Below are 15,314 nucleotides of genomic sequence, written 5' to 3' on the forward strand. Positions count from 1 at the left end.
AATTCTGCTTGCTGGTTTCCCACAGGCATCTGGTTGGCCACTGTGAGAGCAGGATGCTGGACTAGATGGGCCATTGACCTAGTCCAGCAGAGCTCTTCTTATTTTCTTAACTCATTATTGACAGTGGACCTTTATGCAGCTGCAACAGAGCCATCCCCACACAAGTGGGAGGTAATCAGCAGGCTTGGGCAAAACTCTATGGTTTGGAGAAGTACTATAAACTCCCAACTAGATCAAGAAGTGTTAAGCATGTTCAGTGAGCACAGAATGTTGAGTGACTTTTGCAGGGGAAATAGGAAACTGGATGGTGGAGAGAGAGGAGTGGAATGGACATGACTTTGGCTGACTGAACTGGAATCTTGGGCCAGGAACCTACAGTATCGCAATGTTTTGTTGCAGGTCCCACTTATTATTGATAGGCTTCTGGTTGGCCAATGTGAGAACAGGATGCTGGACAATAAAGGCTGTTTGTCCAATTCAGCAGCCCTCTTCTCACATTCTCCCTAAGAATTAAAACCTTGTTTCTGGTGAAGGTTTGCAAAGGTAGCATACCTTGAAGCAGCTAGCCTTTAAAAACCCCCTGATAGGATTGAATTGTATTGTAATAACACTGAGTACAGTTAAATAGCTTTCAGCTTTGATATAAGGCTACCCGTACTTCTGGCTGTTTCTGTAATCTCTCAGAAATAAACCTACAACCTGGTTGTTTTTGCAGTGTTTACCTTTGGTCCCCTTAAGGATTGAGGAGAAATGTGATTCATTTCTCATTTAAATGCAAATCTATGAAATCTGCACTTTGCAAAACAAAACATGAACTAAAACATAGCGGTTCTTTGAAATTTGCACTTATCCAAATTGTCCAGCCAGTGCTTGCAAAACTGCATATGTTAGGGGAAAGTATGCCTGAAAATGAAAGCATTAGAGAAAATGACGTACAAAAAAAGCATTATATCAGGGGAAATTGTTTGCAAATATGTGTACATCAGGCAAAACCGCATAGAAAAATGTGTATATTAGGATAAGTTTGCATGGAAATGCTGGATAATTTTTCATGAGGATTTTAAAAAATGCAAATTGTTGCAGAAATGTGGAGAAGTGAATTTAATATTTGAAAAACACAAAATTCAGAGAACCATCCCTGGTCCCCTCAAAAATAAAACTGCATTATCACCAGAAAATATGCCTTGGACCAGCAGATTGCTTTCCCCAGCCCTTCCTAAATGTTGCTTTTAACTCTCCCTAACCTCAAAATTCTCTGTTTCAATTGATTTTCCTTGGTGCATTCATGTGTGTGTGTGTGTCTGTGTGTCTCTCTGTGTGTGTTTTAAGTAGAACAGCTGTCCAGCAGTTTGTACAGTTGTCAGAGCAGAGATAAAATGCATAAAGATTGCTTGCTTTAGACACAGAATATGCCCTTCATTCTGGCTGCTTGTGTGAGAATTAAAGGGTAGGAGTTAAGGACAATTAGAAGGGACCTGTTGGATCAGACCAAGGGCCGACCCGCCTGCTCTAGAATACTTTCCCACAGTGGCCAACCACCAGCTGCCTCTAGGAAACCCACAAGCAGAACATGAAGGCTTTCAGCACAAGGGCTGAGTGGGCTTTCCCCTCTATGTGTGTGACTCTCATCCAGAATCTGCCATTGCAACTCAGTTATGTCTTAGGTGTTCCTTGTTTTGGAAGCTGAAAGCATTTGCCCACCTAGAGATACTGGCTCTGTTGGTGTCTTCCTGGGTGCACCTAGTTCCTAATTTAATTAATTAGTTAAGGTATCAATGGGGAACCTTTTTCAGCCCATGGCCACATTCTCTTTTGGGCAACTTTCCTGGGCCTTCGTGGCAGTAGTGGGCACAGCCATGAGCAAAAGGAAAAGGTGCAATAAATGTGAATCTTACCATTGTACCGTTCACGCCAGGACCGTCTTTCATCCAGGCAGGCAAGAGGCATTATCAGAGAGGCAAAAACGTTCAAGGAAGGGCCAATGGGGGCCATAGGTTCAGGAAGAGGGGGCATGGCTGGGTGAACCCCAAGGTCCAAATAGTGAGGCTTGGAGCATTTGCCCCTTGGACTTGAGATTTCTTACCCCTAATTTAAAAGCATTTCTAGTTGAGATTCCTGCATTGCAGGGGGTTGGACTAGATGGCTTTCAGGTTCCCTTCCAACTCTACAATTCTGTGATTCTACATTGCCTTCCATCAAACTGGATTTGAGTAAATTTTTGCATGGGTGTGCCAAAGGCAGCCATTGGAACCAGAAAATTGTGCTTTGGCTCAGAGCCAAGGGGGGGGGGTCACACCAGGAAGTTTGGCTGGGGAACAACACTAAGAGTCAGAGTAAGCCACTGTGGGCAGCAGCCTGAGAGGAGCCATGGACCATGAGATTAGCCAGTAGTCATGACCAAAAAGCAAAGCTGGACTACAGGGCAAACCAGAAGATAGGATAGAGGAGTGAGTGAGAGAAGAAGGAGGAGGAGGAGGAGGAGGAGGAGGAAAGAAGAGTTTGGATTTGATATCTCACTTTATCACTACCCGAAGGAGTCTCAAAGCGGCTAACAATCTCCTTTCCCCTCCTCCCCCACAACAAACACTCTGTGAGGTGAGTGGGGCTGAGAGACTTCAGAGAAGTGTGACTAGCCCAAGGTCACCCAGCAGCTGCATGTGGAGGAGCGGAGATGCGAACCCGGTTCACCAGATTACGAGTCTACCGCTCTTAACCGCTATACCACACTGGCTCCCAGGTCAGGACTGAAGATTTCCAGGCGTGTGCCAGGGTTCAGGAAAACACCATGTTGCTTCAGTGAGGTTCTAACTGGAAGCAGGAGCCTTTTAAGCACTTCATTGTCTAGGGAGAATCCAGTGGCCAGTTTAGCTGAGCTCATTCAGTCTAGGGCAGGGTAGGTCCATCAGCCATGCTGTCTGGGGCTGATGGAAGTTGCAGTTCAATAACATCTGGGGAGACCACTTTTGCCATAGAGGTACCCTAGATGCTGTTGGACTCCAGCTCCCATCATCCCCTGGTCTGGGGCCTGAAGGTACTTTACTGAGAAGCTGCCAACCGTAGTTCAAAGGCTCACCACATGAGGGAGTTGATGTGTATATTGATCTGTTTTTAGTTTGTTGTTGAGTTTAATTATTTTTGAATGTTTGTTGTTAGCTGTTTTTACCAATAATTTTATTGGGTGGCACTTTTTTGTTTGTTTGTTTGTTTAGAGCCACATTCCCTCCTGGGCAGGCCTTCTGGAACCTTGAAATCCCAGTGACAGGTGCAATCACAGGCCCCAGGGATCCTTTAGTTTGGATTCCTGCATTGCAGGGGTTTGCACCAGATGACCCTCTCAGGGTACCTTCCAACTCCACAATTCCAGGATTCTAGGATTTCAGGTCAGGAGTCTCTCTCCAAAACCTTCCTGGAGATGCCACTGGGCTGGGGATTGAACCTGGGACCTTCTGGTTGCACGGCGGATGTTCTGCCATAGAGCTATGGCCCTTCCCATGAACTGACAGTCTACCCCAACCCGAAACCCTTTCAGGTGTTGTTGGATTCCCAACTCCCCTCAGCTCCAGCCAGCATGCAAAATGGACCAGGATTATGGGTGCTGAATTTCAGAGTATATGGAGGGTGTCAAGCTGAGGAAGGCTAAGCTGTGTTGTAGGAAGGAAACACTAGCTACCTCTTTGGAATGTCTCTAGTCATCTGGTCCATTTGCACACAGCACCTCTTTCATTCCCAGCAGCATATTGGCCTCATTCTGAAAGAGGGGCAGGGAATCTGTGGCCCTCCAGATGTTGTTGGACTCCCATCACCCCAGACCATTGCTCAGGCTGGCAGGGGCTAAGCAGATTTCTGGCTTGCAGCTCTAGGTCACTTTTCGAAAGCTTTGCCTGGGATATACGGAGAATCCAGAGTCCTGCAATGTTAATTCCCCAGTGGAAGAGAATCCTTCCCTTTGGCCTTTTTAGATTTTCTCCCCCACCCCCACTTGGACAGCTCATGACACAGAATGAAAAGGGAAGGCCTTAGCTTGTTTGAAGAGAAGTTTGGTGGGGTCAAGGAAAGTGTCACAGACAGAGCAAATTCCAGCAAAGGACACCCATGGAACAGATTCTGAGTCTGCTGGGAGGAATGTATGCGGAAAACACAGTTGTGGATCCCACGTTTCTGTACTGCCACCTGCTTCCAGAATTTGATACACACTTTGGGCTCTTGACTGTTTCTTCCCGTGCCACTGAATTTGGGTAGCTTGTGCTGTTTACCTCAGATTGGCTTGTGGTAGTCTCCTCCCACACCCCCAAGAAACCCACTTCTGTTCTTCGTTCTCTTCGTGGAAACTGTTTGGAGAGATTTTAGAAATTGATGCAGCACGGAGAGCTCATGGTCCCTGTTCCAGCTGACTAGCTAGTCATGCCCCCCTCCTACTATTCCATTCCATTCCACCCCCCCCCCCGGTTTTACACAAACCATCATTCTCTGGCCACTGAGCATGGGCTGGAGCATCTTGTGCATCAGGAAAGGTTATAACATTCAGAGTAAAAAAAAAAAAAAAAAATTCCTCCCAGTAGCACCTTAGAGACCAACTACGTTTGTTCTTGGTATGAGCTTTCGTGTGAATGCACACTTCTTCAGGTACACTGAAACAGAAGTCACCAGACCTTTATATATAGTGAGAGAGTGGGGAGGGGTATTACTCAGAAGGGTGGTGGGAATGGGGGATTGGCTGATGGGTGTGGAAAACCTGTTGACGACTGTTAACGACTGCAATTGGTCTTACAGGAAAAAGCAAGGGGTGAGATGGCTAAAGATAGCTTTGTCATGTGTAATGAGATAAGAATCCAATGTCTTTGTTCAGACCAGGTCTTTCCATGGTTTTAAGTTTGGTTTGTTGTTCAGTCGTTCAGTCGTGTCCGACTCTTCATGACCCCATGGACCAGAGCACGCTAGGCACCCCTATCCTCCAATGCCTCCCGCAGTTTGGCCATTAGCTGCAATTTGGTAATTAGTTGCAATTCAGCAACTAATTTTTTATTTTGTTTTGACTATGGCAGACCAACACGGCTACCTACCTATAACTGGAACATTCAGAGTGTTATACAGTGGAGACACTGGATAGAGAGAAGTGGATGTGAATAACGATAACACCCCCACCCCCAAAATGCCATTTCCCCCTAAATATTGTTTTGTACTTTTGCAAATTTTGGGGTTCCCTCAAACCTGCTGATGCCTCTCTCAAAGGTGCTGTTTTGGCTGCATACAGACTCTCACTTGAAGCACTGAATTCACTGGTAGTGCACATCAGCCTTCGCCACAGCTGGAGATAATGGGATATGTTGCCCATAACATCTGGCACCAGGTTGGCAAAGGCTGGTGGATATAATGATTTCCTGTCATTATGATGAAGGAGAGAGCCCCACAGGATTTTATCCAACTAAGTCATAGTCAAAGTAGACCAACCTGAAATGAATGAATCTGTCAGCTGTGACCATTCTGTTCAGTGGGTCTACTCTGAGTAGAACGAACACTGGATACAACCCATGCCTGCAGAGAGGCTCTTCATGAATGGCTTTCTATAGGTTTTTTTTTGGGGGGGGGGACAAGACGTAATCCTCCTCATCAGCAGGATTATTTTATTTTATTTGCTTGTGGTAAGCGTGGTCCCCAGGCCTCTCTATCTGGCCCTCAGGAGCCTTCCATAGGCCACACACTTCCCTGAGCCAGACCTTGTACCAGCCCTGCTTTGCATCCTCCTTGAGTGCTTTTGTGTCTTTGAACTCTGATCATAAGTCTTGAGTGCCTGGACGGAGGGCAGAGAGAGGTGTGTGAGTGTGGGTGTAGAAACTACTGTACAAAGGTAAAATTCTCATCCATTGCTCTATGCAGGCTGAATCTAGACACATCAAAGAAGCATTTCAGTTAAACGCATTGTAAATTTAAACAGGGAAATCCAGTAGGGAAAGATGGGACTCCACAGCGCCGTCTGGTGGCGCAGGGTTATATTGCATATGCAACACATATAAATCACTTTTTCTTTAGCAATCTAGCCGAGTCCCCAGCTTTTCCATAAGCCAGTGGGACACCCCCCCCCAAGCCCCACCAGACTGCTTACTGTGTATTTCTGAGCACCAAGTGGGGAGAAAGATTGAATTCCTGAACTCAGGGTTGTGAGTTTGAGCCCCATGTTGGGGGAAAGATTCCTGCATTGTAGGGGGTTGGACTAGATGACCCTTGTGATTCCTTCCAACTCTAGAATTCTATTATTCTATATGTATCTATCGCTATTGCTCCAGCTAGGACACCTCTGTCTGCCGCTCCTGTTGCCCGGATTAAGCTATGCATTGGACCTCAAGCCCTTTGTCTTCAGCAATTTGCCCCCTCTCAGCCTTAGTTCATCCCTCTGTAAAATGGGAGCAGTAGTGTTCGTTCTTAGCCACAGGGCTTGCTTTGAGGTGAGCGAGGCAGAGGTTTGTGCCCGACTCTTGAGGGTTGTTTTTGCAGATGGGAAAGAGAAAAGTGGTGGTGGAAAATTCTCTTTCCTTCCTTCCTTGTCCAGCACCCTTCTCTTGCTCCGCTCCCCCTCCCAAAAGCACACAGTGAGATCCTTCTTCTCTCCTTTCCCATTTTTGGGGGAGGGGGGGGAGCGGAGAGGAAAGCTGGTCTTGAACAAGCAGCCTTGTGCCTTCCAAGGAGGTCTCTTGTATTTACAAGCTTGTTGAAGATGGAAGCTCTAGATTGCCCAGCGAGGGCGGGGCACCCTTAACCCTTCCCCTGCAGCCCTCACCCCACGGAGGCACTTCTTCTGTGTTTTAAATTGGGGTGTGTGGAGGGAAGAATCTCCACTTTTGCTGACAAAAAGACTGTAACTGTGTTGCTCTTTCTTTCCTTTTAGGGAGACGTGGGAGCCCCGGGTCCTCCTGGAGTTCACGGACTCATTGTAAGTACGGTAAAGACAGGAGAGCTTTTCATCTGGGGCTCTGGGACGCTGCTTCTTCTTTTTTTTAACTCTTTCCAAGGCACCACTAAGAGCCCCGTGGAAATGCACTGTGTTGATTTAATCTGCTGCCCTTGCGGGGCGGGGGGGGGGGGAGGTCCGTGCAAGCAGGGAAGGAAGTGTTAAAGCTGCAGTGTTGACACAATGGGTGAAAACAGCAGCACTGAGTTACCTTTGCTGGGGGTGGGAGAAGGAGGGGGCTACTTAGCAGGTGCTCCTGCATGCAGGAAGCCACTGAGACTGCTGCAAAAACACACAGTGCATTTAAAGCACACCAGCTCCACCACCCAAAGAATCCTGTGAGCTGAAGTTTGCCCTCTGAACTACAATTCCATGCACTCCTAACAAAGTACAGTACCCAATATTCTTTGGAGATGACAGAATGTGCTTTAAGTGTGCGTTGTGTGTGCAGCCTGTTCCTTGCAACAGGGCAGTTCATTGGAGGCTGGTCCATTAGGGCAGATAGGCAACTGCACTATCCATCTCAAATGGCCTGTTGGCTCTTGCTTTGCCTATGGCTGGTCTTTCCACTCTACCAGTCCCAGTGGGCACCAGTTACCACTGGGCAGCATGGGGGGGGGGAGGGTCCTCTTCCAGATGTTCTTGGACTACAGCTTCCATTAGCCCCAGACAGCGTAGCCCAATGAGTACTGGGAGTTTGTAATAATTCAGCAACATCTCTGCCCGTGAGACAGGTTCCCCATCAATGCAATACAGCCAGCTCTTCAGAGTCTTAAATCCTCCTTGGGGTGGTCAGTATGTGCCTGGGTTGTAGTGCACTGGACTGCAGGTTGTAGGATTGGTGGGAAGTCGCACATGGCTGGTTTCCCCTCCATTCACAACAAATCCCTCCATTCAGAAAACTAGCTTGTCAAGGTTCTTACCTAGCTTTCTCTCTTATGTGGTGGCTTTCCACATGCAGGGATTAAAAATATATATGGGGGAGGACTGTGTGAAAGATCATTCTGACATATAATTCCCTTATTGGCTTAAAACACAACACTCCAGGCACAAGCATACCATTGTGCATTCTTGGGAGGGGGATGAGAGAAGGTACGACCCACCTTTCACTGATCCTCAAACTAGAGATGCTGAGACCAGTGAAAGGTAGCTGGTCTAAAAGTTCGTGAAAAGTTCGTAGTGTAGTGGTAGAGCTCCTGCTTTGCATGCAGAAGGTCCCAAGTTTGATCCCCGGCATTCTCAGTTAAACAGAGCAGGTAGCGTGTTAATGAGAAAGCTGCTGGCAGTCAGAGTAGAGAAGCTACTCTGAGTTAAGTTAAGTGGACAAAAAGCCTGATCTTGTATAAGGCATTTCCCCTCTCAAAAAATAGCAATCCAGCTTTTGTTGAGACCTTGGAGAGCTGTTTCTGGTCTGCGTAGACAACACTGGGCTGGATGTGGCAATGGCCTGACTCAGTATATGGTAGCATCACATGTTTAGGCTATAAGGACCGGGGATCACGCGTGAGAGCATGCTGTTGTGTCCGTGTTGTATTCGTGAGCCTTCCGTAAGTATGCAGTTGGCCACATGCATTTGCAAGATTTATCAATAAATGCAATGAAGTTTATTGTCTTCCGGAAATCCACGTCTCTCTCTGGAGAGGATAGGTAAACATAAAGGGACCCCTGACCATTAGGTCCAGTCACAGACGACTCTGGGGTTGCGGCGCTCATCTTGCTTTACTGGCCGAGGGAACCGGCATACAGCTTCCGGGTCATGTGGCCAGCATGACTAAGCCGCTTCTGGCGAACCAGAGCAGCGCACGGAAACGCTGTTTACCTTCCCGCCAGAGCGGTACCTCTTTATCTACTTGCACTTTGACGTGCTTTCGAACTGCTAGGTGGGCAGGAGCTTTCTCTGGAAGTCTCCTATTACTGAATGCTGATCCTGTGTTATATGTGCCACTGTTGTTGCTAAAACAACTATGTTTTGGAACCCAAAAACATCTGGAGGGCATCATGTTGGGTACTTCTGGATTAGAGTGTGGCCCATATTGGGGAGTCATGGCAAAAAAGGTGCCTACAGAGTAATAATTCAACCTTGCAAGTATTTTTTTTTTTTTTATGCTGCCAGTCCACAACCTTCCCCCACAGCCCAACCGTCCTGCCCACAATGTGCTAGTCATTTTTGGCTCATAGATGGCCTGAATGAGTTGTCAGGGGAAGCAGCTCTTGCACTTTAAAAATGGTACATTTACCAGGCTGTGAACTGGAACTACCCTAAGGTGTCTAAAATCTGGTGATTTGGTGGCGTGGTGCTTCTGCAGCTGTCATGATTAGTGGCCATTCACAAGGGTTATCCTCTTCTGCAAATTTGTCTGAGTCCAGGGATGGGGAAACTGTGACCCTCCAGATCAGGGGTAAGCAACCTAAGGCCCATGGGCCACAAGCAGCCCATGGGAGTTGTTTTACCAGCCCACAAGCTGCCCCCGAACTGAGCCGCCCGCTTGGCGAGTCCCTGCGAACTGCACTAAACCGGCGCAGCGTGGCACAAGGACTCGCTTTTGCGACACCGAAAATCATGTCTGCGCATGCGCAGGAGCTGAAAATCGTGTCTGCACAGATGCAGGCACCGGAAATCGCGGGCGTGCATGCTCACACACGCCTGCAATCCAGCCCACGAAGGGGGCTTCGTGGCCGTGAACCAGCCCAGGCAAAGTAAGCCTTGCCGACCCCTGCTCCAGATGTTGCTTACTGAGGATGATGGGAGTTAGAATCTGACAACATCAGGGGAGCCACAGGTTGCCCACCCCTGCAGCAGAGCTGTCCAAACCTGTGGCCATTGCCTAACCTCATTCTACAGAAAAATCCAACACTGCTTGATGAACTTCCTCCTTCTTTCGTCTGTCTCATTTCTCCCATCAAGCAGTTTAACCAGATGATCTCTTCTCTGCATCTTTTCCAGTTTTGCAGTGCCTCCCCCTTTTAAGATAAGGCAGCATTCCTCTCCCCAAATAAGTACACTGCATCAGGGAGTGCGGATATTCCCTTCTTAGCAGTTTACACACAGTAGCCATGAGAAGGCCTCTCTAGGTCCCTCTTCTCCCATCAGCCCCAGTCAGCATAGCCAATGGTCAGGGGTCATTGGAGTTGCTTTTGTTTTTATTACTTATTTTATTTTTACACTTATATACCCCATTTATTTTCCATCCAAGGAGCTCAAGGTGGTGTACGTGGTTTTCCTCCTCCCCATTTTATCATCACAACAATCCTGTGAAGTATCTGAAGAAGTGTGCATGCACACGTAAACTCATACCAAGAACAAACTTAGTTGGTCTCTAAGGTGCTACTGGAAAGAATTTTTTATTTTGTTTTGCCTTTGAAGTAGGTTAGGCTGAGATAAGGTGACTGGCCCAAGATCACCACCCAGTGACTTGCACAGCTGAGTGTGGATTTTGGACCTGGGTCTTCCATGTCTTAGTCCAGCACTCTTGAGTGTTAACACCACACTAGAGACCTTTCTGCTGATGCTCAACATAACACCCCCCGTGGTTGACTTTGCCCATTCCCTCCTCTTGGTTCTGGATGTCCTGAGGGCTTGGTACCCAGTTATCTCTTTTGCATGCTGGCATTGAGTGCTGTTCCTCCACTACCAGAGCAAAGTGTGAGCAGTAACCAGAGCTGACCGTATCCGTCCAAGCTGACTGATCCTGGCCTGCTTTATGAAGCGAGCCCTTTCTTGCAAGGACCCTCTATGAAGCTGCAGGGCATGAAAAAGGTATATGTTCTCAGGAAGCCGCAGCTGAAAGCTCACATGGTGCATTCGGCTGTGTGATCTCCCTGTACAGAAATATGCCATTAGCAGAACCAGCAGCTCCTCTGTTTGTTTATCCAGGGCAGAGAAGAACTCAAGGCACAGAGCTAGCTTGCTCTGTTCTAAGGGTGTGTGTGGAAGCAAGAAGGAGATTGCTTTAACAGGGACCTTGAAACAGTTGAACTCTGGTACCTTTCCTGGGTAATTCACACAATGCTGGGAGGACCCACAGTTCAGTGGCACATCTCATGTTTTGCACACAGAACATCCCCGGTTCAGTCCCTGTTGTGTCCAGGTATGCCTGGGAATGACTCCCAAAGCTGGAGAGCTGCTACCAGTTTGAGTAGATAATACTGAGTTAGATGGGCCAGTGGTCTGCCTCAGTATAAGCAGCCCTTTATTCAGAGCCACGAGGACTTTCTTTGTTAAGTGAAGGGTTGTTCCTCAGTGATAGAACTTCTGCTTTTCATGCAGAATGTCCCAGGCTCAGTTCTTAGCATCTCCAGGCAGGGCTAGGAATGTCCACTGTCTGAAGTACGCTGTTTCAGGCAGGGTTCCTATTCCACCCTTCCTTATGACCTTGAGCTTTTTCCATATACAGTAGAATCATAAAATTGTAGAGTTGGAAGGGATCACAGGTGTCATCTCGTCCTACACCCTGAAAAGCAGGAATCTTTTTGCCCAGTGTGGGGCTCAAACCCACAACCCCGAGATTAAGAGTCTTAGGCACTACCACCTGAGATATCCATGGATGAATTCAGAAATAAATCCTCAGCATACTCTTGTTTGGTGTTGTTTAAATTGCACTTTTTTAAAAAAGTAAGTTTCTAGTCCTTGTGGCTTGACTGTTCCTCTTTGCAGTAAACTGCTTAGCAGCAAAAGCCTGCTTAGCAGCAAAAGCCTACAGAGGAGGCAGAAGGCTTTGTTGTCCTCCATTCCTAAGCCTCACTTCTTCTCTCTCTCTTTCTCACCAGGGCGATATGGGTGCAGTTGGACCTTTAGGTTTTCCAGGACCAAAAGGATTAAAGGTGACTGACTTCCAATAAACAGAGGCCATAGCTCAGTGGTGCAGAGCACAAGGTCCCAGGTTTGATCCCCAGCATTGTCACTCAGACCATATTGGGTTGTTGGGCTAGTAAAGACCCTGCAGAGTCATAAGCAATCAGAGTGGACCAGGCTTTACCAGTGGAGTGTCCTGCAGATGCTTTCAACTACAGCTCCCAACAGCTATGCTTACTGGGGCTGATGGGAGTTGTACTCCAAAACAGCTAGAGGGGGCACCATATTAGCAAAGGCTAGAGCAGAAGATGCTAGATGAGATGGATCATAGTTCAGTGTTAGAATACTAGCTTGCCATGCAGATGGCCCCTGGAATCTCTAATCCAAATGTGACCAGGTGATGGGGAAATCCTTGAAGAGCAGCTGTTGGTCAGAGTAGACAACAGCTGGGGAGACGGGAGCAATGACTTGTCTGCCAAAAGTATAAGGCAGCTTCATATGTTTTTCAAATTGTCTGAGCTAGGCTCCCCTTTGTCACATTCTTCTTTCTTTAACCCAGCACTAACAATTTGTTTGCATGCAGAAGTGTGTGTTATGATCTGTAAGGTGGAGCACAACTCCAACCCTCAAATTAGAAGACCACGGATTATGTCCCCATCTCCTGAAGCCACAGGCAGGGAAGCATCATTAAAACAATCTTAAATGGCACAACACAAAAAAGGAGGGAAGAGGAAAATGGAAAAAAAAATCAAACACCAGTAATGGAAGTTGTGTGCTAGTTCTTATAATGACCAGCTGGAATGGAAACTGTCCGGGAAATGGACTGTAGCCAACTATGTTCTGCTTAGAGAAGACGCATTAAAACCAATATATCTAAGTTGGCCACATCTATACTTCACTTCACCTAGACACTTCAATGTGTCTGATCTCTGAGTAGGACTAACATTGGCTACAACCCTGTATTTTTGTTATGTTTTCCCCTTTATCTGAATTTCCTGAAGCAAATGTGTTTCATGGATGGTTTGGTGAATGGGAATCCTCCTTATATTTCAGGAGAGCCCTGATTCAGCCTCCCCACAGTCCATGGCTCTTAGATTTGGAATGAAGGTCAATATTTCATTTCACTTTGGTCTCTCTCTCTCTTTTCTCTTTGTTAGGGGCTGATGGGAAATCCTGGAGAGAGTGGACTGAAAGGTGATAAGGTGATCTGAATATTCCCTTATTGCACTGTTGTTATCTCTCTGCATGCAAGACCCTGTTTTCTTCACACTGTGTGATATATACATCATTACTTGCAACTCCCTTAGTTTGCCAGTCTTTCTGATCTGTATATCTAAGTTTAGAACATACTGGAAAAACAAAGATTTAACGCTCTCAAGATTGGTCCCATCTTGTTTTGTGAAAGGTTCCCAGAATTAATGGAGATGGATCTGAAACAATGTCTTACAATTTAATATGATCTAGGGCTGTTTGGTCATTTTTGGTGGCAAAAGTCAGTTCAGTTGTCTGGGGAAGAAATGTGGGGTTGTGTACAACATTAGCACTACTTAGTGTATACTCAAGAGTAGACCCATTGAAATTAATGAATATGATTAATTAGGCCAATTGGTTTCAGTGGGTTTATTCTGCTTATAACTTAGATAGATACAGCCTTTGGGGTTTTATATGCACAGCTAGATATTTGGTGATCAACCAATTTGTTCTCCATCAAGACACTTTAGGATTATGCATTTTGCTGTAATTTTTCTCTGCAATTCTAATTTCACATTGGATAAGACCCAAAGTTAGCCACACCCAGAGTAGACCCATTGAAATTTAAGTCTATTAATTTCAATGGGTCAACTCTTAAGAATGACTTAGTGGGATCCCACCCATTATTTTTATGTTGTGTTCCATCTTGTAGAATATATATTTATTTTTTCAAAACCGTTTTTTGTTGGAGAGCTTATCTTCTTTTTTTGTTCATGTATTGCTTTTCATCAAGTGGAAGTTCGTAGAGCAGTTTCCAAAAACCCAGCAACTAAAACTGAACGAAAACTAGATAATCAATAATTTATTTTATTTTTAAATGAGTAAGTAATAACTTTTGAATGTTTGAAGTAAGAAAGAACAAAATACAGTAAAATACCCAGTAACGTCAAAATGCTGTAAAACCTAGGGGGTTGGAAAGCATTAAAATATATATCAGAGCAGCTATGAGATCAGGATGTGCTTGTGTGCCCACACCGGAATGTTCCTGAGAGGCCTAAAACCCCTGAATTAGTTCGTATGACTGTCTGATAGTCTGTGGCAGGTATAGGAAGCCTCAGTCCTGGGTAGCAAAGACAAGCTCCTCTGTCTGGCCCCTTGAGTGCTCACTAGGCCACACCCCTCACCCAGCCTTGATCAACTGCAGAAGCCCTTGAGTGTGCTCTTGAACTGTGATTGTGCCTCTTGCTTTCCCGTTTCTGCCTTTTGAAACCTCTGTGTTTCTGCATGGCTGGAATGTAGCCAACTGTACAAACGTTTTTATTTTTTTTGCTACCTCTGGCATGCAGCCCTCAGAAGGTTGCTCATGAGGGAATCTGGCCCTTGGGTTGCAAAAGGGTCCCACACCCACCCCTGAAAGAAGCCCCCATGCCGCTGGGTTTTTCTACTAGAGGGATCTGAATCATTCAGAACAGAACCCCAACTTTACTGTGCTCCAGAGTGGGGGTGGGGAGGGGGAGTATCCCATGTGCAAGAGAGGGTCTGAAGGCCAAGATGCTGGCTCAGCAGCAGCAGTGGCATGGCACTCAAAATGTCCTCTGTACTGCCAGGAGCCAGCAACCTTTTCCGAATTATTAACTCAAATCAGATGAGATCAGCATCCAAGGACCTAACTTGTTCCATCTGCTGCTTCTTGCTGACTTGCAAAGTTCTGGGAGAAGGACTTACAGGTTTTGAGGGCATCCCACATCCTGCTTGGCACGAGCTGATGTCTCTCTCCTTCCACCAGAGTGTTGTAGAATCGATGCAGCCCTTTGCTCCGGTGTGTCTGCATCTTGGCTCTGCTGGTAGAGGATCTTACACACATCCCCAAGTTATTTTACTCCAATTCATTTCCTTGTGCAGGAGATGTTCCCAAAAGACTGAACCCCATGGTTTGCAACAGTGACCAGTCCAGATCTTTCTCTAGGGGCAGACAGTCACTTGACCTACATATTTGTGTGTGAGGTAGGGTAGACATATTGAAATTAATGCACCTAAGTGCATCATGTCCGTGAATTTCAAGGGGTCTACTCCAAGTAGGACTAAGATTGGGTTGTATCCCAAACAATAACAATAATATAAAGTCTGCACAGGAATGGAAGAGGATGGACTCAGTAGTCCCATCCTCATGTAGTACTAGGACGAATTGGACCCTCGTATAGTGGTTAAGAGCAGTGGACTCATAATCTGGTGAACCGGGTTCGCTTCTCCGCTCCTCCACATGCAGCTGCTGGGTGACTTTGGGCTAGTCACACTTCTCTGAAGTCTCTCAGCCCCACTCACCTCAGAGAGGGTTTGTTGTGGGGGAGGAAGGGAAAAGGAGATGGTTAGCCGCTTTGAGATTCCTTC

General features: G+C 46.5%; 1 protein-coding gene across 1 annotated transcript in view; it reads left to right on the plus strand.

The window, feature by feature from the left end:
• The window catches only part of COL27A1 (collagen type XXVII alpha 1 chain), a 247,580-nt gene that overhangs the window by 102,739 nt on the left and 129,527 nt on the right, over nt 1-15,314 (plus strand). Inside the window, exons 14-16 of the mRNA XM_033137129.1 lie at nt 6,881-6,925; nt 11,711-11,764; nt 12,893-12,937. Of these exons, the coding sequence (XP_032993020.1) occupies nt 6,881-6,925; nt 11,711-11,764; nt 12,893-12,937 (144 nt within the window). The remainder of the gene's footprint in view (nt 1-6,880; nt 6,926-11,710; nt 11,765-12,892; nt 12,938-15,314) is intronic.

The sequence above is a fragment of the Lacerta agilis genome, chromosome Z (assembly GCF_009819535.1).
Source record: "Lacerta agilis isolate rLacAgi1 chromosome Z, rLacAgi1.pri, whole genome shotgun sequence".
Lineage (NCBI taxonomy): Eukaryota > Metazoa > Chordata > Lepidosauria > Squamata > Lacertidae > Lacerta > Lacerta agilis.